Source organism: Coffea arabica, chromosome 8e (genome assembly GCF_036785885.1).
Source record: "Coffea arabica cultivar ET-39 chromosome 8e, Coffea Arabica ET-39 HiFi, whole genome shotgun sequence".
Classification (NCBI taxonomy): Eukaryota; Viridiplantae; Streptophyta; class Magnoliopsida; order Gentianales; family Rubiaceae; genus Coffea; species Coffea arabica.
Window position 1 is genome coordinate 48,972,152 of NC_092324.1, and position 21,330 is coordinate 48,993,481.

A 21,330-nucleotide genomic window follows, 5' to 3' on the forward strand; every position below is an offset into this window, starting at 1 on the left:
TCAGGCGTAAGTGGCAAAACAACCAAATTGCAAAACAGAGCCAGTAGCATATATCATATTCATTCATCGAGAGTTGAAGACTAGACTATCCGGAGCCGCTGCATCTAATGTATTTTCCAAACGATAACAGATTTCCAAAAAAATGGTAAAATGTTTACATCACTTCTCCTACATCAATGTTGGCTAACTGAAGCAGCCAGCTAGGAAAGGAAAATCTCCAATCTATATCAGCAACTAAGTTTAAGGCAAATCTTGCCAAAGAATGGGCCACTACATTGCCATTTTCACAGTCTAACAAAAGAGAAAGAGCAATTTCGAAACTCTTTCCTCAGTTGCAGGATGTCGAATAACACAGCTAAAGTCCCGAGGATCCTCCACCCTTTCCAATTTGATCTTCTCAACCACACACCTGAAGTGCATGTTGACAACCTCCTCCAGAACAGTCATAGAAAAAAGACCAGTTTAACAGCTTTGAAACCAAAACCCATCACCTTCTCCATGAAGCATTTCACTTGTTATTTCTCAGCTTAGTGATGGAAGAATAGAGCAGCAGGAGAGCACATTTTTCAAATGTAAACCAGGAATCTGAACAAAACATATACATGCAATTGTGTACCCTTGAAAAGAGTCTACCCAAATTTCCCCTCATTCACACATTGAAGCAGAACAGAAAAAAGGACTACCCAAGGCTAAGGAGCCAACAGATTGGCAGATAAGAAATTTCAGCGTACAAGAGAATCGATCACTTCCTAATATTCAACAAAAATAATGCCTTTGCACTTTCTATATCAGAATTTTCTTGATATGTGCTGGTGGAAATGGAATACAGAAGTGCATGTATTGGGGATTTCGAATTCATGCAACCGAAAATAGCAACGGAAAAATTGCAAGAAAACAGCAATGGAAAAATGAAAGACAGCAATGCAACAAAATTTCTTAAACGTGAGGCAATGATTCGGCCAACTTAGCCGGTCTCTTCACACGGAAAATGCAAATCAAACATCTTTCAATAAGAGTTTTCGGCTAGGCATTTCATCGAACAGCTACTGGGCATTAAAAATTCAGCAATTCTCTGCTCAAATGGTGTAATAATCAGCCCCAAAATTATTGTAAATCTAAAGAAACTCAGCCTAAACAAACACAGAAAGCATGTATGTTCTTAAAATCATGAACAATCGACATCAAAATTTGCTATAGCAACCTACGGCAGACATGCTTTGAGATTTCCAGCAACTGAAATTTAAAGGGAAAAATAAAATCTAGGGCAGACATGCTTTGAGATTTCCAGCAACTGAAATTTGAAGGGAAAAATAAAATGGCTTACGGCGTTTTCTTGATGAAGATTCGCAAGCGGCAATTCCTCCGCCAAGTTGTTTCTTCATTTTTCTTTCCTTCCCGTCCGAACTTCCTCGCCAATTTCTCCCTTTTTGCTTGGCCTGAAGCTTCTAATTTTCCTCCCTAAAGCTTTTCTTTTTCCGTTCTTTTCCTCAAAATTTCCCCTTTGCTCTGCTTTTTCTCATCCCCTTTTTCCAGCTCTTCGACCCCTCTCAAATTCTATGAATTTTCCCAATTGTTCTCATTTCTTTGCCGAAGCCCCTCTATATTCCAGGCACTTCTGATATGTGCATGTATTGCAGGAGAAAAGGGAAGGAGCGAAATTAAGTTAATTGGAGTTTGTGAAGTATGGGTTCTTCGAGAAGAACACCCAATTGGGTGAGATGGTGCCTACAAGGGAGAAAAGGCACCTACTAAGAGGGACTCGTGCATTCCAGGCCACCACAAAAATAACCCACCACAAAATAATATTCGCATTTAGTACCATGTAGTTCACCAGATCAAAGCCTTTAAAAACCTTAAGCCAACCCCCAAATAAAAAAAAAAGTAAAATACAAAACATAGACAGTGAAATCAAAGAATCTATTACACTTGAAACACCCACCACCTCCGCCTCCTCTGTAACCTCCATTGTAGGTGAAATCATTGCTATTTCTCCGTTGTAGGTGAAAATAGCAATTTATGGGTCGGGTAGGCCTGGTGATCCGGAGAATGGAGGGAAGCTGACGATACTCCCAGCAACGAACCCTCAGCTGATATCTCATCACATCAAATTGCTCAAAAAAACATTCAAGATTTACTAAAGAACAACTTTGACAATTTAAAGAAATCAGTTTATTAAACAACAACCTTGAAAGTTTAACTAAAAAATTATGTTCATTAAACAATAACTTCAACCGTTTAAAGAAATAACTTCAAATGTAATAGATTATATAAAATCTCATAAAAACAGGGATAATGATTTCCAGTACCAAAGCTCCTAAAACAGATTCAAGAACTTAAGGAGAGTTGAGATCTTTTTAAAAAAAAAACTTTCCATTAGCTTAAGAATTTTTAAAAAAAATTTGAAGTTAAACAAAAACTTTCCATTCCAGAATTTTTACGAACCTTCTTACTCCTCGGTCTGCAGCTTGTTATTGGCGAACATGTTCTTGGCGAAAACTCTCGGCGAAGAGTATTCTTCATTTCCTGAAGTTGTTTCTGGTGGTTGAAGAATACCCACCAAAGCCATTTATTATTTCTTGGCCTCCTCAAAGTGGTGGTCCCCTTTGTCTAGAATTTGTGGCCAGAAAGCAATCGCATCAACACAAAGTCACGTGGATAACTCTTGCACAAGAGAACGTGATAAGCTTAGAATTAAAGCTGCACCATTGTCTTCAAATTAAAGCTTAGAATTAAAGTTGCACCATTGTCTTAAAACAGAGATGAAGGCAACAAAAAAAAATTTGTCTGTTATCCCGTAATAACTTTCCATTCACCAGCATACTGACACACTAAATAAATAGAACAGAAGCAAAATATATTGGATAGTTCTACCGCTTTAATAGATAAACAAATAGTACTGGCCTATAGCTTCAATAGAAGAATGAATGCAATGGTCAACGACAAAATAACTCCTGCTTTGACCTTCCACATAGCATTCGATATGTGCGCCATGTCTACCTTCAACTGAGCAACATCCATACTCACACGCTCAATGTTTGTCTCTGCACCTCGGTGGCCGTTGGTGCTCTTAGGGGACATGAGGTTAGCCGTCGAACTCTCGCCTTCATTTCCTGAGATAGATTGCCTGTTTGAGTTTTTTATAGCTGTTGCATACACATCGCACCACCCTCTAAATCCGAGACATTTTGCTGGGAAAAATTAAACAACAAGTTAATGATATGCAAAGGGTCGGAGTTAATCATATACTACACACCAGGAACCCAAGTAGAATAAATAGTTTACCGATTCCTTTGGGCAAGCATAGTAATATCTCCCTAGATTTTTCTCCGACTTCTCAACAATCTTGATGTCACAAACCCTTCCACACGAACACAATCGTTGGGGCCATTCAACTTCATAGCCATGGCGAAGGTGAGAAGAAGCTGAAGACATGCTGTTTACTATGTCAGCTATCGAAATGGCCACTTGAAATACGGGAGTTGGCCTTTTATTTGGCTACAAAAACTTGAATTGGTGGCTTTTGATTTTTCTACCACGCGCGTCAATTTCATATTATGAAAATTTTGAATTTGGTATTCAAAATTATAAACATAAAGTGGCGCGTAGAAAATAAAACACGCGGGAGTTAAAAATAAAACAGGCGGGAGTATTAAACAGATTCAGGTCGGTTAGTCAGTTGGCCCACCAAGAAAGACCCAATGCTTCCTATCACAGTGAAATTTTGAATTTAGTATTCAAAATAATAAACATAAAGTGGCGTGGAGAAAATAAAACAGGCGGGAGTAGAAAATAAAATCACGTCGGTTAGTCAGTGGGCCCACCAAGAAAAATCCAATGCTTCTTATCACAGTATAGCCTAGCGATTAACTTTTCCAAAAAGAAACTGAATAGCTATTTCGGTCTGCAATTGTGTATGATCCTGTTCCATTCCATTCACTCCAAGGACTCTGCATCGTGTGAGATTGACTATGATCAATTTTTTGGCTACTACTTCCATCTCTGTCAACTCTATTTAACATTCCTGAGTGACTTAGGAATGGATGCTGAACTCCTTGAAAATCACCAGATGAGGATGCACCGAACTGGAATCTTGAGTCACCCATAGTCCCTGATCCTGGGTTGCTATAATGAATTGCTTGGCTTCCAGAAATACCACATGCATCGTAACTAAGCAAGTTACGAGGACATGTCCTTTTGTTGTGGCCATCACGCAACCTGTGATCATACCAATAAAATTAATGAAAGTACAACAAATGCAATGATAATCCATTTTATGATTTTCAGTTACTGCAAATGTATAATCTAATGTATTATTTACGATAACTAACCCACAGTTTCCACACTTAGCAGCTTTGTTTTTATTGGTATGAACCCGGTCACCTTTAGCTCTTGTCCTCTCGGGGTCCTTCACACAATATTGGCTCAAGCGTGACTCTTTTGGATCCGCAGCTAACCTTCCATTAGTGCCACAATCAAATCCACGCTCCACCCAAGCTCTCCTCCAATTATTAGTCTCCTTTATAACAATATCTCGTACACGAGCAAATCCATCATCCATATGGGATGCAAAGAAACACATTTCCTTGCAAATTGATGTCAACGTTCCAAATCTTGCAGTTTGAACCAACTCAGCATATATCTCCTGCCTCCCTTCAAGAACTTCATTATCCGCCTCCTCTCTGGCCTCGCATGTCCATCTTTTTAAAATGCAGGATTTTGGTATTGATTGCATGTTTTCCATCAGCATTACACGAAACATGTGTGCGCATGGTAACCCTTTCCATTCCATTTTCTTGCACGAGCACTTTAATGATAGGGTCCTTCGATTGAGCTCTACGGTCCATGTTCTGTCATCGGCATACTTTTTGAGAAAAAATATGCAGCCATTCCAAGTTTCTTTCCGTTCATAACAATCATATAGGCCTTGTCTGTTAAGGTGCTTCTTTACCCGAAAGAAAACATTTCGAGTATACACTTCGGATGCATGCTTCTCCAACTTTTGTAATGCAGTTGCCAAAACCACTATTGTATCTTCTGTCTCATAAACTGCCTTGGCCCCAGTATGCCTCAAGTGAGTAAGAGCCAACTCATGGATGATGACTGACTCATAAAATCGCATGTTCTTCTTCAAATACTGTTTAAGAAAGGCATTCATTTGTTCGCACCTTTGAGTGCTTCGCATTCCAGCAAAAAAAGTATCACGAAGCAACGATTCAGCCCATAGCAACCTCATTTCGAAAATCTTTTCCACCCATTTATTTTGGCGGAGTCCACATTTACCCAAAACAGCAAACCACTCTTCCTCCAAGTCACCAATGGGGTACGCCTTTTTCATCATCCTACCGAACATTGACTTGAATACATTTGATTTGGCTTTAGCGTCTGCATTTTTCATCAAATGCCAAATGCATAATCTATGTCGAGCATCTGGGAACACATTATTTATTGCCCTCCTCATTGCTTTGTCCCCATCTGTTATCACGGCCTTTGGCTTTCGTCCTCCCATAGTTTTGGTTAATGTGTGAAGGAGCCACTCATATTCTTCAACACTCTCACCCGATACCAAGGCTGTACCGAATACAACAGTATTATAATGATTGTTCACTCCAGAAAATACAACGAGTGGCTTATGATACTCGTTGACATTATAAGTCGAATCAAATATTAGAACATCACCAAAACATTTATAATCCAATTGGGACTCATAATCTGCCCAGAAAAGGGTCTTCAACCTTGATTCTTCGTCTACATCATATTCAAAGATGAATGATTTGTCACTGGCCTTCCTCCCATTGAAATATGCAATTGCATTTTTTGCATCCCCAGCCTCAATCAAGACTCTCCTTTCTTTATCGACACGGTTATATAGGTCTTTTAGCACAAATCCAACATTACCATATCCACCACACTGCATTGCAAAAAATTTCATAACCTGACTTGTTTTCACCCCTGCCATTTTCATTGTTCGTACTTGAGCATAATCGGCATCTGTTACGTGTCGATGAGACCATAGATATGGAATGCTTGATTTGGAAGCCATTTTGTGATTGTGTTCTTTCACGAAATTCGTCACCACATATTTTTCAGATGCTTTGTCATGTTTGATGCGTAGACATGCAAGACATCCTGTCCTTGTCTCTGGCCTGGGCTGCCTAATCCTCTGTGCTAGATTGTAATATCTCTCGTGCCTTTTTCCTTCCCGAGAACATGCGAATTTTCTATACCGTACAGTTCCATCTTGACTAATTTTAACATCTGCCTTCTTAATGCCAAAACCAGTGAGCTTGCCATACAAATTGTAGAACTCATATGCATCTTCCTCAGTGTCAAATACCATATTCATCACTTCTTCATCCATATCATCAACAGGGTAATTTTTTTCTATTGTTTCCGAGGAAATGAATTCTTCTTCACTTGAGCTAAATGACTCACAATTCTCATCCTCTTCATTCAAATTTATTACTGCATTTTTTCCTTTCTCCCGATCCATCTGCGACTATCAATCAACACAATATAATTATCTACAATTAATTTATCCAAATTTTACTACAAATATCTAATTTTATATTATCTTTGCTGAAATTTTATGCTCTTATGTCATTTTACACAATTAAATTAATCTAAATTTATTTAATTTTGCATATACATATATAATTTATTTTTTGTAATCCATATAATTGTACTACTACTACCTAATTTTATATTATCTAGTTTGAAATTTCTTCCAAAATATTTAAATTATCCACTCTTATGTCAATTTATTTATTTTTTCTAACTTCTTTTCAGTTATGTATCCAGCTTTACATTTTCTTCATTATGTTTATTGTTCACTCAATTAATATGTACTAATTGTCTTTTCTATGATGACAATATTTTTCACAATGTCATATTATTTTTGCCTACAAATCAGGCCGGTAGTCAATTTTCAATTGAACCAAGCAATATTAGTCAATAACTTTCGGTATGGACCAATATAACGACAAACTTTACTTACAATTCTATTCTAATTCTTCAATTACAACATGTACAAAATTAATTCTATTCTAATTCTTCAATTACAACATGTAAAAAATTATATTTAATCTTCAAAATTTGTATTCTAGCAGAAATTCACTAATGATCCCAACATTTCACTTAATCCTTAGTGGGTCCATAATCAATTCGAGCAATCCAACTACAATATTCCCTGAGGTTTTCCACATAAATCAGTACATTTGTGCCTAATTTTATTAAATATTTTAATTGCATTTAGCATTTTCTTATCCAACTCATACAAATATTCATTAAATAATCGTGTTCAAGTCATCGAATATTTACCTTATACAATATTTTGCCTCTACAAACCAGTTTCTTTCTTTCTACTTTCTACAACTACACAATGAAACTAAAAACAATATTTCTTATTTTTTTCTATGCTCACAATTCTATCACTCTATTGTTCATAATTTAGAAAACAATATTAACAAATATTTTAAATTGCTCTTACCCATTTTATGTCATATACTAAACCAATTACATCATATTTTATGATTATTGGTTCATGAAGAGAGTTACCATTCATATACAAAAGTACAACATATATTCAAATAACAATACTGCATAAGCAAATTTATTCCACATTTCAATTTTTTCCCTCGATTACAAAAAGAATATTTCAAAACGACATCCACTAATTGATCATTGTTACAAAACATATTACCTTATCCACGTACCAGCTGCTTCTTCACCTTTATCTATTTGCGTTTTTTTCCTCCCGGCCTCTCCACTATTCACAAGACTTTTGCTCAATTGTTTGCTCTTTTTACAAGTATTTCATACGGATCCATCTAGCTTCATTTATTACCTTAGCCATTAATTTTCACCTATATTGGTTGGTAAAAGTAATTGTACAGATTAATATTCCTCGTTCATTCTCTTGCCAAATAAATGCTTTATACCTCGTATGATGCTAGCCAATTTTCACGTCACATTATTATTCCTCGGACTAGCGAAATAACCGACGAAATAAGTCTTCTTATTCCGGTCCTTCACATGGTTCCTTCCACTGACAAAAGTTGAGACCTTCAATTGTGGAACCCACTGTCTTTTCAGTGTGGAGCCCACTGTCACTTCCAATTTCGGTTGCCTTTCCATGACCGAAAACAACCTTCAATTTTGTTTGGGCTAACGTGTCTTGTCCTCCTCTCATCCGTACCTCCTTACTCCACTTTACCAATGCATTGGTACAAACCACTATACCAATCCTTAGAATTTTCGCTGATTCAACTCAATGCCACAAGTATTGTATGGAGTCTACAAAATCAAACCTACATTCAAATTCTACGACATTATTCATCTCCACTTGAAAAGACCACCGTCTCTCTCCCTCTCTCTCTCAAAATAGAACAAAATGTTGACTTTGGTCTTGCAAATTGTATATCCTAACTAAAAGGTGAACTTGATAGAAAACAAAAAGAGATAAAAGATTAATAAATTAGAACTTTTCACAAACAGCACATAAAAAGTTTCAAAATAAGGAGAAAGGGATGGACCCGACTTGATTGCACTTTTGAGCTCTTAGGTTTGGTTCAAGTTCAAACTTCAAACTCGAATTGTATATGAACTTTAAATTTATGCTCATGTTCGATTCAACTTATTATTCGATAGGCTCAAATTCAAATCCAAATCTCAAAAATTTATTTAATTCTTTTAAAATTAAACTATCACTAATACATATATAATATTTATATAATAAAATAATAAAATATAATTTTATATAAAAATATTGATAAGTATTTTAAATAAAATATTAAAAACTATTCAAGGCTTAACTAGCCAAATATGTACAAGTTTGAACTCGATTCAACACTTTAATCAAATATTAATTCACAATTGAATTCGAGTTAAAGTTTATTAACAATTGAACTCAAATCCAACTCTTAACAAATCTAGCTCTTGACGAATCAGGCCGTTTGTTAAAATTTGGTTCGTTTACAGCCTTTTTTTTTTTTCTCTTTTTGTCAAAATTTCACTTTCATTACTATGTTAATCTTTACATTCGGTATAAATGGAGCAACTGCTGCATCAAAGATGTGGACTTCTATTAAGCCGCATGGGGAAATATCTTTCCCACTTGTCAACCTGTACTAAGTACTAACTTGGTAGCAAATTTGGCCAAACTCCTACTCACTTTGTCAAAGAATGAATTTACACTTCCAAAAGGATTTTTTTTAATTGTAAAATGTCCTTATATGTTCGTTTACAGCCTTTATCGAACGGGAAAAGTTATAAATCTCGGTGAATTCGCCGGATAACGTGACACAATCGCAGACAAAAACCCGCATCAGAGAACAAAAGCAAAGCCCGCTCTTGCCTCTTTTCTCTTTCATTCGCACCTTTCCTTGACGCACCTTTCTTCTCCCCATAACATACTTAGCACAAAAGATCAGAAGGAAAAGGTACCCATAAGTTATATAAATAGCGTTTACTTCTATTAGTCTTCTATCCAAGCAGATATCTCAAGGTATTTTATTTGCCCGTAGAGGAAAAAAGAGATATATTTACCAAAGCGGATACAGGGGAAAGAGGTGAGGAATCCATGGCTGACCACTCCGATGATCTGGACCAACTTCTTGATAGTAAGCACCTCTAAGAGACAAATACGCAAACACCGGGCACTTTATTTTTTTGCCCCTTTCCTGAATTTTGTCTTTCAATTTTTCTTTTTTGGCAGATGCGTGTTTGTTTGCAAAATTGAATGAACAGTTGTTTCTCGTTGGTTTTTATTTATTTTCAGGTGCTTTAGATGATTTTCAGAGCCTCAATCTTACCTCCTCTGCTCAAAGGTTCAATCTTTATTTGCTGTATTCGTTTTTTATTGTCCATAATAGTCATATATACTGATATAGGACAATTTTTTTTAAATGGGTTAATCAGAATATCTGTGGATTTTGATTGCTTATGTAGTATGAACTAAAAAGGGTTAGTTTTTATTGGCTTCGAGAAGTGGGGATAATGAAGGGAACAAGCAAGAGAATTCTTCGATGCCAAGTGAGGTACAGGGGCTAGGCATGGGATTGCCTGATTTGAGAAGTAAGAAAAAAGGGAAGCAAAAGGTTTCAAAGGAATCCCATGTTTCTGAGGCTCTTGATAAGCTAAGAGAGCAGACAAGGGAGGCTGTTAAAGGGTTGGAATCTGTTTCAGGGCCGAAACCCATGGAAGAGAACATTGGAAATGATGCAATGATGGAAGATTGGGTTAAGCAATTTGAGGAGCTTGCTGGGTCTCAGGTATTTTTGTTGGATTTTTTTTAGTATGTTAAGTTCTTGGGCAATTGTGTCAATGTTTCATTTCGGAGCAACTTGCTTAACTTGTTTTTGTATGGAACACGTTGGAATGTTAACATGTGTCCCTAATTTGTTATTTTATCGTCTTGGATTTTCAGTTTAATTTTAAATCTCGTGGTTCTAGATTAGAAGAGTTTCTGCTACCAAGCAAGATGATGGAGATATAAAAATGAAAATTTGGAGGTAGTCTATAATTTCAAGTTCTGAGCTTCTGATATCAGAAGTGCTGGTTACCTTTTTGTGTTCCAATCAATGGCCTGTCCCAGGAAATGTTAGCTTCTGTTGTCTGCTTTAATGAACAGTTATGGTTATCTGAATATTTACATGGAGGGACATCATGATCATAAGGGGTGATATCTAGCTCATGTTCTCTGTATTCAAGAATTTAGATCGTAGATGTAGAAAACTACAAAGATTAGGCTTATAGCCATTTTTCAGTTGTTCTGGTGCTTGGTTGTTCAAAGAAATACTGGCTTGGACTAACAAACTCTGAAAGAGGAAAAGAAGCTTGATGATTTGATTAAGAGTTTATAGAGTGATTCAACTACTGTATTATCTTAACAAAATTCATGGGTATCCTCCATGGGCTGGTAGTATTCGGATTTTGTTCTTTGCAAATGATAAATTGCCTATTCCACTAACAGTACTGGAATGCTAGATGCTTTATAATGCACTAGGGCCACCAAACTTCTCTGACTGTTAACCCAGTTTGCCACAATTCCCTTTTGAGGAGTCTGATTATACATAAGTATGCATATGGCTCTGCATGTGTCTTTGTGGTTGCATATCTGGCCAAAATTGCATTGCTGGGTTGTTACTAATGGTGGATGTTAGGCTACTCGATTATGTGAATACCAAGTACTAACTGTTTAGTTGGAAGCTCCATGTTAGCAATATTGAAATTGTCTAACTATGCTGTCAAAATTCAGTTACTATTTATATGTGTCTGGGAATCTGTTTTTCTTCGTTAGGAGGGAGGGATTATCCCCCTTTTTTTGTTTTTATGTGTTTTTTTTTTTCTTTTTGTGTTGGGAGAGGGGTTATAGTTAGGGAAAAGGCTTACTTTTTTAGGCTAGTGATGCATTTGGAATCCCTTGAGTGCAAGGGATGTGCTTTTATTGTAGCTTTAAGCCTACATATGCCTATGCTATATCATAGACAAAGCTTGTTCCATGTAAAACTGGTTGGCATTTTGCTGAAAGATCCTTGTACTGCTTAGTTGATATGATCTTGGCCAGCATCCTCTCACATGGGTTCTTATGCACTGCCTACTAATAATCCACTGAAAGCTGGTGTGTAACTTTGTTCTCTTCTATATCATAGGACATGGAGTCTATTGTGGAGACAATGATGCAGCAACTTTTGTCTAAAGATGTTCTTCACGAACCTATGAAAGAAATTGGTGAAAGATATCCAACTTGGTTGGAAGACAATAGAACCAAACTCAGCAGTGAAGATTATCAACGGTTCTCGCACCAGTATGAACTTATAAAAGATTTGAACGAAGTTTATGAAACTGACCCTGGTAACTTCAACAAGATTGTGGAGCTCATGCAGAAAATGCAAGAATGCGGGCAACCTCCCAACGACATTGTGCAGGAGCTTGCTCCGGAATTTGATCTATCAAACTTTGGACCATTGTAAGTGTACTGCTTGTGTTTATTGAAATTTGAAAATTAACATGATAACAACATGGTTTTTGGCGGATTAGATAAAGATTTTCCAGGGTTGGGAACGGCTTTGACTTGAGGAGAATGAGAGGGAGAGAAGTTTTTCCCGGGGTGGGGGATTCTGGGATGTGGGTTTTCATTTTTCATAGTGGCATGAGGAGTAGAAGAAGTACACCAGGTCACTTTTTGCACTCTCATTACAAGAAGGCCAACCTTCTTTGTCTTCTTCTTCACCTATATTGTTTTTTCTTCTACATCTTGGCATAGCGAGCACTGATTGACAAATGGTTTGGCTGCTTTTGCAGATCTCCGGAGACGCCTGATGCTCAACAAAATTGTTGTATTATGTGAGATGATGTTTTCTATATTTCTCTATTTTCACGCCTTTAGATTGTCACCACAGAAGATTTTTACGGATTGTTTGTAGCGCCTTTATATCATTATAGGTTCTTTATCTCAATTATTATTTTTTCTCACGGTTAATATAAGGGGTTTTTTCTTTAAAAAAAAAAAAGGGAAAATAGTTGGGATGTTGTAATTTTGAGGTCCATGCTTCTCCTGTGGGGGAATTATGTTTGATTCATGAAAGGCCCCCAGGATCAGGAAATCAATGCAATCATGAAGATTGTTAGGATGAGACGTCAAAATTCGTTCATTTCCATTCCATTTTTCTTTAAAGTTAAAAGCTTTTATGAACCTCGTGAATACGGATGTGCATTTATTTGTTCAGGTGATGCTTCCATATCAGTGAATTAAATTTGGCCCAATTTCGTAGTCAGTTTCAGAACTAATTATAAAAATTGATTATGAAAGATAATCAAATGCGAATTTTTGAATAATAATAGATTTTAGTTTTTTTTATCAATAAAAAATCTATAATTAGAATACAAATGCAAGTAAAAAATATTTCAAAAATTGATTATCTAAAATCAGAATCTATAATTAGTTAAAATAATCAATGGAAAATAAGCCCACTAAAAGAAATCTGCAACTTTTGTGTCAAGTTTACTACACCACTAAAAGAATGACAATGAGAAGGTAGACTATGGCAAGTACATAAATTAAATTTGTCACTGTTTTCTAATCTCGAATTGATCCTAAAAGTGATTCTTTTTTTGAAAAAAAAAAATCTCAAATTGATCCAAAAAGTGATTCGTAATTGCAATGCATATTATGGTAAGAATAGAATAAAAGAATAAATGAATTTTAGCGGGCAGTGTGGGTGATCCAAATCTCTAGGCATCATATGGTGCAATCCAGTGCCTTCCATTGACAAAACTCTTGACAAGAAATGGATGGGCCGCCTCGAAATCAAGTTCCCTGGCCCATGATACACCGCGGACCGCTGCAGCTCCAGGACCCCAACATTTGTAGACTCCAAAAAACACGGTCCTATATTATCAGGAATTTTAAGTCATATTCTCCTCATCATTGTAGAAATGTAATTAGGCAGTCAAAAACTTTTGCCTAGCAACTTTAGGTAAAATAAGAGAGTCTAGTCCAAAGGTTGCCTTTGTTATTATTACAAAGTAGCTTAAAAAGATCGAAAAGGAATTTCATCTCTAACCCAACAAACAAGTTTTCTGAATTTACCTCACAAAGGAATTTTGAATCTAGAATTTTCTATTTATAATCTCTCTCCTTTTAACACCCAACCTAATAAAAAAAGTGGCTTACTTGTTCTTGTTGCTAACATGGTCCCAATCATCCCATCCACCATGGGCAACCACATCATCAAAAAATGTATAGGAGTAAACAATCCTGGAGTACTGGCCCATAGCACGGCCCACATATATTTGTCCAGATCCTGTCACTCTACAGCGCACAAAAGCAAACCCAGTCTTCTCATCAGGCGACTTTCTCCCTTGGGCGGCAATGGATCCAAATCTAGCGGCGATCGAGTGCAGTTCACAGTCCTGAATATTTTCATATGGGCCAATGCTAAGCAAAGTAATACAGAAAGCAAAGAAATATACAAAAGTGAAATGTTTGTGTACAAATCGATCATTACAAGGTAAGAATTTTTTTAATCTTTTTTTTTTTTTTATAAGTGAAAGATTTTGAATCTAAAATTATCATTACAATTTTTTTTAAAAAAATTTTCTATCAACGGAAGGGTGGAACTTAAGAAGAAACGGGAAGGGGGTGGGGGGACTTGAAGTTTTTTTTTTTTTTTTAAGTGTAAGCAAGAGGACTCGAATCCGATACCTCTCACTTACACTCCCTCCTCCCGTACCACCCAACCCAACCCTCCCCGAGGGACTTGAAGTTAGTTCTTCATTTGACTGCAGGTTATGAAATTTTAAAAAGAGATGCATTTTTATCATATGTAGCAATCATTTCATGCATGGCATAAACTAAAGTGAACGTTTTCATCATTAGACAAGTATGAGATGAATGATTATTTGGCTAAATCTTTGGGTGAAAAGGTGGGAACAATACTAAAACCTTGCTCCCTCTCCTTTATTTAATATGCTCACTGCCTTTTTTTTTTTTGGAATTTCTTATGCAATTTTTCTAAAAGTTGAAACTGCCTTTTTGAGCAGTTTCAACTTTTGAGAAAACTTAGGTGCAGTATAAATTCATCGTGACATGGAAGGAAGTAATAGCATAAGTCTCTTCTCAAGGTGGCAACCTAAATACTGATAATCATGAAAACAGATGAATAATACAAAGTAGCTATATAAACTTGAAGAAAGAGTGAATAATGTCACATGATTGCGCCTCACGCTTCCCTTGTCAAGACCTTTTTGATTGACTATATAATAAAGTTCTGCTAGCTTAGAAATTAAACAATTCAGAAAAACAGTAGTTTAGAAAAGAAAAAGTGATCAGCCTGTTGCTTGTGGATTGTACTACCATAGACAAGAAGACGAGACAAATGGCAACAGCTTTTGTCAATGGGCTCAATTACCCATCACCTTTTCAAACATGTACTGGTAATAGCACTCATCTTTTCTAATTGATTTAATCTACCAAAGAACGTCTTACCACTACCAAGAGATGAAGAAAAATTTATGAATTAAATACCATCTGCTTAAATTACCTTGTACATGGAGCGACCATTTCCAAATATGAAGTCGATTGAGCCTTCGATGTAACAGTCCTTGAAGTAATGGCGTCCGGCGTCGTCGCAGAGAGTGTCTTGTGCCCCGTAAAATCCACACCCGGAGAAGTATGCTTTGTCGCCGGATATCCGGAATGCCACTGCTTGCCAGCCCTGCATCCCCGGCATTGGTGCTGGTGCTGTATTCTGACCCCCAATTTGCAGAGATTAACTTAATTCAAATCATTTTTTTTTACATTGTAATCATGTCTCGTGTTTTTGGGAAGCATGGTGTTCAACCAATTTTGGAGCCATTTTACTGCTCTTTTTTTTACCTTCTAGCTTTTGAGTGAATGAAAAGTTGCAACTTCAATAATGTACCTTGAATTAATGGACGTGATTTTTGCATGTTGACAGGATACAAGCCAAAATGGCACAACTTGAACGAGAAAAAGGAGAAACTTTCCAAGTAAGCACAGACAAAATCCTGGTTGCACATTGAAAACTTGAGGAAATTTTTAGCTTTGGTTGGGAAAAGTGCATCTTTTCTACTAGCAATTATTGCGCGGTACCAAAAAAGTGGTTTTTTGACTAAATTGTAGAGTATTTACTGTTCAAGTTAGAGAAAACGAAAAGGGTCACCAGCAGTAGTTGCTAGGGTTTTATATACTCAACTTAAAATTTGTGTAGTAATTTGCTATTTACTCTCTTATTCATGAAAAATGTGGCCTAACAAATACTTTTGAAATTTAATTTCATGATTATGCTCCGACCTACTTAGTCTACTGCTACTGGTAGTCAATAGAATTATTAATGTTACTACTCGAGCATTATTAGATTTTGTCCTCAGCTGGAGTGGAACTGAAGACGGAGGCAGCAGACAGTGACTGGTCATGAGCTAGTGTACCTTGAAGCTGATATTTCTGGCTGAAAAATAACTTGCGAAAACGGAGACGGAAGCCGTATGATAAGTACGCAGCTGCTGGCCATCTGGTCCCCGGTCACTTGCCCTATCATGCCATTCTATCACCGTTGCACCCCTTCCTGCTCCTTCAAACGTAATATACGGTTTTGATGCCGGCACCACCACCTTCTCTCTGCACCACCACCACATTGTCAATCATGGCAAAAGAGTTTCAAAATGTAGTTATCATATTCCAAAAGAAAAATAACATATTTATAATGCTTTAGAAAACAAAAAATAAATAAATAAATAATTCACGGCTTGATTTTGAGCTAGCATGCTGCATGCTAAGCCTCTAACCACGAGTATGAAATAAATTAACAACACCCCCACGGCCACAATCGCTTGACTAGCTAATGTAGTAGAGTATAACCAACGTTTCCAAGTCATAAAATGTCGTAACAATGGTTTGAGTAACTTCAAAAGCTAACATATAAATATAATTGCTCACAAGTTCAGACGTACGAAATTTTCGCAAAATGAATGTTGGAGAATTGAATCACAGTTGACAAAAGTTTATTCAGACTATCTATCTTTAATGACAATTTAAAACTAAACAACTAAAGTTTGTTCAAGAACCAATTAGTGCTCCATACAATGGTATTCAACGCATGCATGCCAAATGCCAAGCAGAATATTATTATTATCTTTTTTTCTAATTTAGAAGAAGAATTGAGACGAAAACCGAAATCCGAGAAGCATTATATATATATTACATGTAAAAACCAGGACTTATTCGGATAAGCACATTCTCGCGGTTGCTCTCTGGGACAGAATCAACGGCAGCTTGAACTGATCTGAAGTTTCCGAACCCTTCAAGGTCGACTGTAATGAGACGGTTGCCGGAGGGCCCTATCCATCTATGGTGGTGGTGGTGGTTGCTAGAGTTAAAAGAGGGTTCCTGTGTGCTTAGTGAATTGTGCTTGTAGAAGTGGTGTCTGCGGTGAAACCTGGAAGAAGCACAAGAATTTGGTACCAAGAATAATGTTACAAAGTACACGAAGAATAGAGCAAAGTGAGAGTTAAGAAAAGCCATCAAGAAAAAATCTTCAATTAATGACGTTCAGGGAAGGGAATGTTTGCGAATTAAGAAGGGAATGAGAGAAATAATTGGACCAAGGAATGTAGTTCTGATTTCTGAAAGCAGTTAAGAAGAAATACAGATTAATATATAGAGAAGACGGGGGGCGTAATGGCATACGGAGGAGGGAACTATTTACTGCATATATCAAGTGTGTTTCCATGCACATTCCAACGGTCATATTTTCTGTGCATGATTCCCTTGCATTCAGGAATTAATTGATGAATATGCTAGGGTCATGGGCTAACACGGAAGGGAACTGAACTGCGAGTGGATCGGACAAGTGCCTGTAATATTAGATGGAGGAAACCAGGTACTCAGTTGCATTTTTTTTTTTTTTTGAGGGAAATAAAAAAGAATGTAGATGGTATTTGAATAATTCTGACCAATGGTTATTGATTGCTTCATTCGGTGTCGCTACAGTAGCGTCCAATGCAATGGGTCGTTTCCTGTTCTGAAACTGCTTAAATATAAACTTTTCATTCTGCACGGCTCAAGCAAACAGTACCCGTCCAATGCAATGGGTCGTTTTCTACGGCGCGCTTGAAAAAAATATGAACTACTTATTCTCCATTGATCCCTTTTACAAGACATGCTATGCTGGTGTGAGTTTTTGGATAACCACATGCAGCTTCAAACAAAGCCTCCAGCCATGTTATAGCCGAAACTACAAGTAGCAGCATTACTAATCAAGCAACATTAATTATTAAAAGAAAGAAAAAAAATTAAATTATAAGCATAATATTATATATGCTCTGAAATTTTGTGGTAGTTTGTTCTCTCTGGTGTTACGGCCAGTAATTTTGTAGCGTAAGATTGAGAAATTATCATTAACATCCGTCACTAAAAGATTGTATTGCAAATGTTAATTAAGAGTTGTGTTGTGAATAATTTGTCACTATCCTTTAAGTAATCGATGGTTGCAAGAACATATTTTGATTGATCCGTGGTGTTAATTAGGAATTAACTCAGGCTTTAGAGAGACAAACCTTTTCTTCTTGTGTTGCGGCTTCAGACCAAACAGAAAAACGGTCCTGCGTATTGGGGTGGTGTGCACGATGAGGGATGGTCCAAGGATGGCTTTAAATCATTTTGTAATCTAGCTTCTCTTCTCTGAGCCTGAGGAGCTATGTTTTCAGAACCGGACCGGATAGCGACTCGGCCGAGGTCAGGGGTCAGGGGTCAATGGGTTCGACCGGGGGTCGATAGGGGTCGAACCGGATGACGTCATAAATAAAAATTATTTTAAAATTAAAATGTTATATATATAATATCTAATAATATATTGATATTAATAAAGGCATATTCATATATATTTGATGTTTCAAATATATTTAACAAGAAAATACAAAGAAATTAGAACAATCAAGTAGCAATTTATATTATTTAATAAATATTAACAAGTTTAGAATTAAAATTATGAATTTAATTGAAAAATAACATCAAATTTTAGGACAATATTTATAAAGTATCAAATATTTGAGGTATATCAATAAGTTTTAACAATTTAGGGGGTCAAAACATAATATTAAAAAGTTTGAATTTTTTTTTTAAAAAAATACTGTTGAACCGGAAAAACCGGTTTTTTCCCGGTCAAACCCGGTCAAACCCGGTTTTTGACCGGCTTTGACCGGGTTTTAAATTTCCGGTTTTCTAATGTGACTCGGACCGGCTACCTGGCCGGTTCCCGGTTCAACCGGTTCGACCGGCCGGTCCGGTCCGAGTTTGAAAACAGAGCTGAGGAGGAGACAGATTTTACTTTCTGGAGGCCCACTCTCACTACATTATTAGTATGTATATATTTTTGGGATAATTGCAGAAACCTCCCCTGAGGTTTCTGACATTTGCGCTAACCTCCCCTGTGGTTTGAAAAATTACACTGACCTCCCCTGAGGTTACTAATCCTTTGCAAATTTAGTCCAAACGATTAAAATATTATTTTAGATAGTGAAATTAGAATTTTGTACTAGATTTGCCCTTTGTGCTACATATCCAATGAATGACAAAGTACTATAAATCAATTAACAATTAATAAATTTTAAGGAGTATAATTTATGGGCAAACACGCATTACTCATTTAAAGTATCAGCTCTTTACGAGTATTTTACTTTCAAATATTTAATTTATGATAAATATATCAATATTTGTAAGTAAAATTCAAAAATTGTTATAGTAATATTCTTGCAAAAAGAAAATCGATAGGTTATTTATTTAATATAAATTAAATTAAAAAATAAATGGCCCATAAAGTATTAATTTTTTATGACTTTCATCCATTACACGAGTAAAGTATTCGCTCTTTATGTGCATTTTATTCTGAATCATTTAATTTATGTTAAATACATAAATGTTTGTAACTAAAATTGAAAAAGTGTTATATTAATATTTTTACGGAAGAGAGATTGGTAAGTTTTGTATTTAACAAAAATTGAATATTTGAAAATAAATACAAATCTGTATTTGAGCGTAAATATTTGTATTAAATTAAATGTTTGAAAGCAAAATACCCTTAAAGAACCGGTACTTTAAATAGTTATCGGCTCTTTATAGGCAAACACGCATTACTCATTTAAAGTACCGGCTTTTTACGGATATTTTACTTTCAAACATTTAATTTATGATAAATATATCAATGTTGTTTAGTAAAATTCAAAAAGTGTTACAATAATATTCTTGCAAAAAGGAAATCGATAGGTTATTTATTTAATATAAATTAAATATTTTTAAAAAAAAATGACCCATAAAGTATTAATTCTTTATGGTTTTCATCCATTACATGAGTAAAGTATTGGCTCTTTATGGGTATTTTATTTTGAATCATTTAATTTATGTTAAATACATAAATGTTTGTAACTAAAATTGAAAAAGTGTTATATTAATATTTTTATGGAAGAGAGATTGTTAGTTTTTGTATTTAACAAAAAATAAATATTTGAAAGTAAATATAAATATGTATTTGAGCGTAAATATTTGTATTAAATTAAATGTTTGAAAGTAAAATACCCATAAAAAATCGGTACTTTAAATAGGTAATACATATTTGCTTATAAACTATACTCCTTAAAGTTTATTAATTGTTAATTGATTTGTAGTATTTTGTCATTCATTGGACATGTAGTACAAATGACAAATTTGGTAAAAAATTCTAATTTCACTCTCTAAAACAATATTTTAATCGTTTGGACTGAATTTGCAAAGGATTAGTAACCTCAAGGGAGGTCAGTGTAATTTTTCAAACCACAGGGGAGGTCAGTGCAAATGTCAGAAACCTCAGGGGAGGTTTCTGCAATTATCCCTATATTTTTACATGCACATGGACCCCTCCAGCAGAACTCGTAAAAGTCCACAAATTCGAACGTTGTAACGGGAGATAAAAGGAGGTCATCAGGACCTTGTTGCTCTTGCTCTCCAAACTTTGCATGAAAAGGGGGTTTGAAAGTATTCTTCTGTTTTGTTGTTTGACGTGATGTTGTGCCGATTAGGGATTATGGCCCACCAACAAGCGGTGACAAATGCTTACCATTTTCACCTTTTGAGTGTTACAGTTACCGTCTTGCAGTGGCACATAAAATTAAAATGTTGGTAGTTTCCTGTTTGGCACGGTGTTCATCGGTAGGGGCGTGCATTGATTTTGAAATCCGTAATTTGCAAATTTGAATTCGAAAAATTCGATAAATTGAGCCCGGTAAATGTTTACCTATTTTGTTTTAGATTTCAAAACTTCCAAATTCAATTAAGAATTCGGTACCGAATTTATATAAAAATATAGTTTGGAATTTATTTAATAAAATAACCTAGATTAGTCAGTTAGAGGTATTATACTATCATTATTAGTTGTTATAATATATATAAGTCATTATTAGAAATTAGTCAGTTAGAGGTATTATCCTATTAGTCATTAAGAATCATGGCCCCAATTTTCAAACCAATTCCTTTTCGTTTTCTGAATTTTCAATTTCAAATTTTTGAATTCAAATCAAATTCGATCAAAAAATTGAAAATTTTTGGATTTGCATACCTCTATCCACCGGACACTAACTCGAAATCTAGTTAAACCCTTTGGTACTTCTATTTTCAGGATAATTTTAGATATTTTCTTCTTTTCTCTTTGTGGAATTGAAGGGAAATTGGAGACAAGAAAGCTTGGAAAAATATAATATAATGATTTGATATATGTAAGATAAAAAAAAATAAGTAAAAAACGTATTCACGAAAATCGTAAAATTTTTTTTTATAGAGAAAAA

General features: G+C 35.6%; 3 protein-coding genes and 1 long non-coding RNA gene across 5 annotated transcripts; 1 reads left to right on the top strand and 3 right to left on the bottom strand.

Moving 5' to 3' along the window:
- Positions 1 to 27: 27 nt before the first annotated feature.
- LOC140012553 (uncharacterized) lies at positions 28 to 2,866 on the bottom strand. The gene is made up of 2 exons (XR_011819737.1): positions 2,443 to 2,866; positions 28 to 2,087 (listed from the first exon to the last, which is right to left on the bottom strand). It is a non-coding gene; the product is annotated as an uncharacterized lncRNA (long non-coding RNA).
- Positions 2,867 to 2,901: 35 nt separating this feature from the next.
- Positions 2,902 to 6,490, bottom strand: LOC113704973 (protein FAR1-RELATED SEQUENCE 5-like). The gene is made up of 3 exons (XM_027226837.2): positions 4,329 to 6,490; positions 3,869 to 4,215; positions 2,902 to 3,188 (listed from the first exon to the last, which is right to left on the bottom strand). Exons 1-3 carry the CDS (start codon positions 6,488 to 6,490, stop codon positions 2,902 to 2,904), a joined length of 2,796 nt encoding a protein of 931 aa, XP_027082638.2.
- A 2,806-nt stretch (positions 6,491 to 9,296) lies between these two features.
- On the top strand, positions 9,297 to 12,455 carry LOC113703000 (peroxisome biogenesis protein 19-2). 2 transcript variants are annotated; one of them, XM_027224209.2, is made up of 6 exons: positions 9,297 to 9,437; positions 9,522 to 9,617; positions 9,776 to 9,824; positions 9,986 to 10,268; positions 11,649 to 11,965; positions 12,301 to 12,455. In XM_027224209.2, the coding sequence occupies exons 2-6, from the start codon at positions 9,578 to 9,580 to the stop codon at positions 12,344 to 12,346; spliced, it is 735 nt and encodes a 244-aa protein (XP_027080010.1). In that variant the 5' UTR covers positions 9,297 to 9,437; positions 9,522 to 9,577; the 3' UTR covers positions 12,347 to 12,455. The 2 variants fall into 2 exon arrangements, with proteins under 2 accessions (XP_027080010.1, XP_027080009.1); XM_027224208.2 differs by having other exon boundaries at positions 9,297 to 9,617.
- A 565-nt stretch (positions 12,456 to 13,020) lies between these two features.
- LOC113702732 (probable pectinesterase 68) lies at positions 13,021 to 17,120 on the bottom strand. Its single transcript, XM_027223862.2, has 5 exons — positions 16,722 to 17,120; positions 15,949 to 16,138; positions 15,042 to 15,248; positions 13,673 to 13,911; positions 13,021 to 13,387 (listed from the first exon to the last, which is right to left on the bottom strand). The coding sequence occupies exons 1-5, from the start codon at positions 17,039 to 17,041 to the stop codon at positions 13,231 to 13,233; spliced, it is 1,113 nt and encodes a 370-aa protein (XP_027079663.1). The 5' UTR covers positions 17,042 to 17,120; the 3' UTR covers positions 13,021 to 13,230.
- Between the last annotated feature and the right edge of the window lie 4,210 nt (positions 17,121 to 21,330).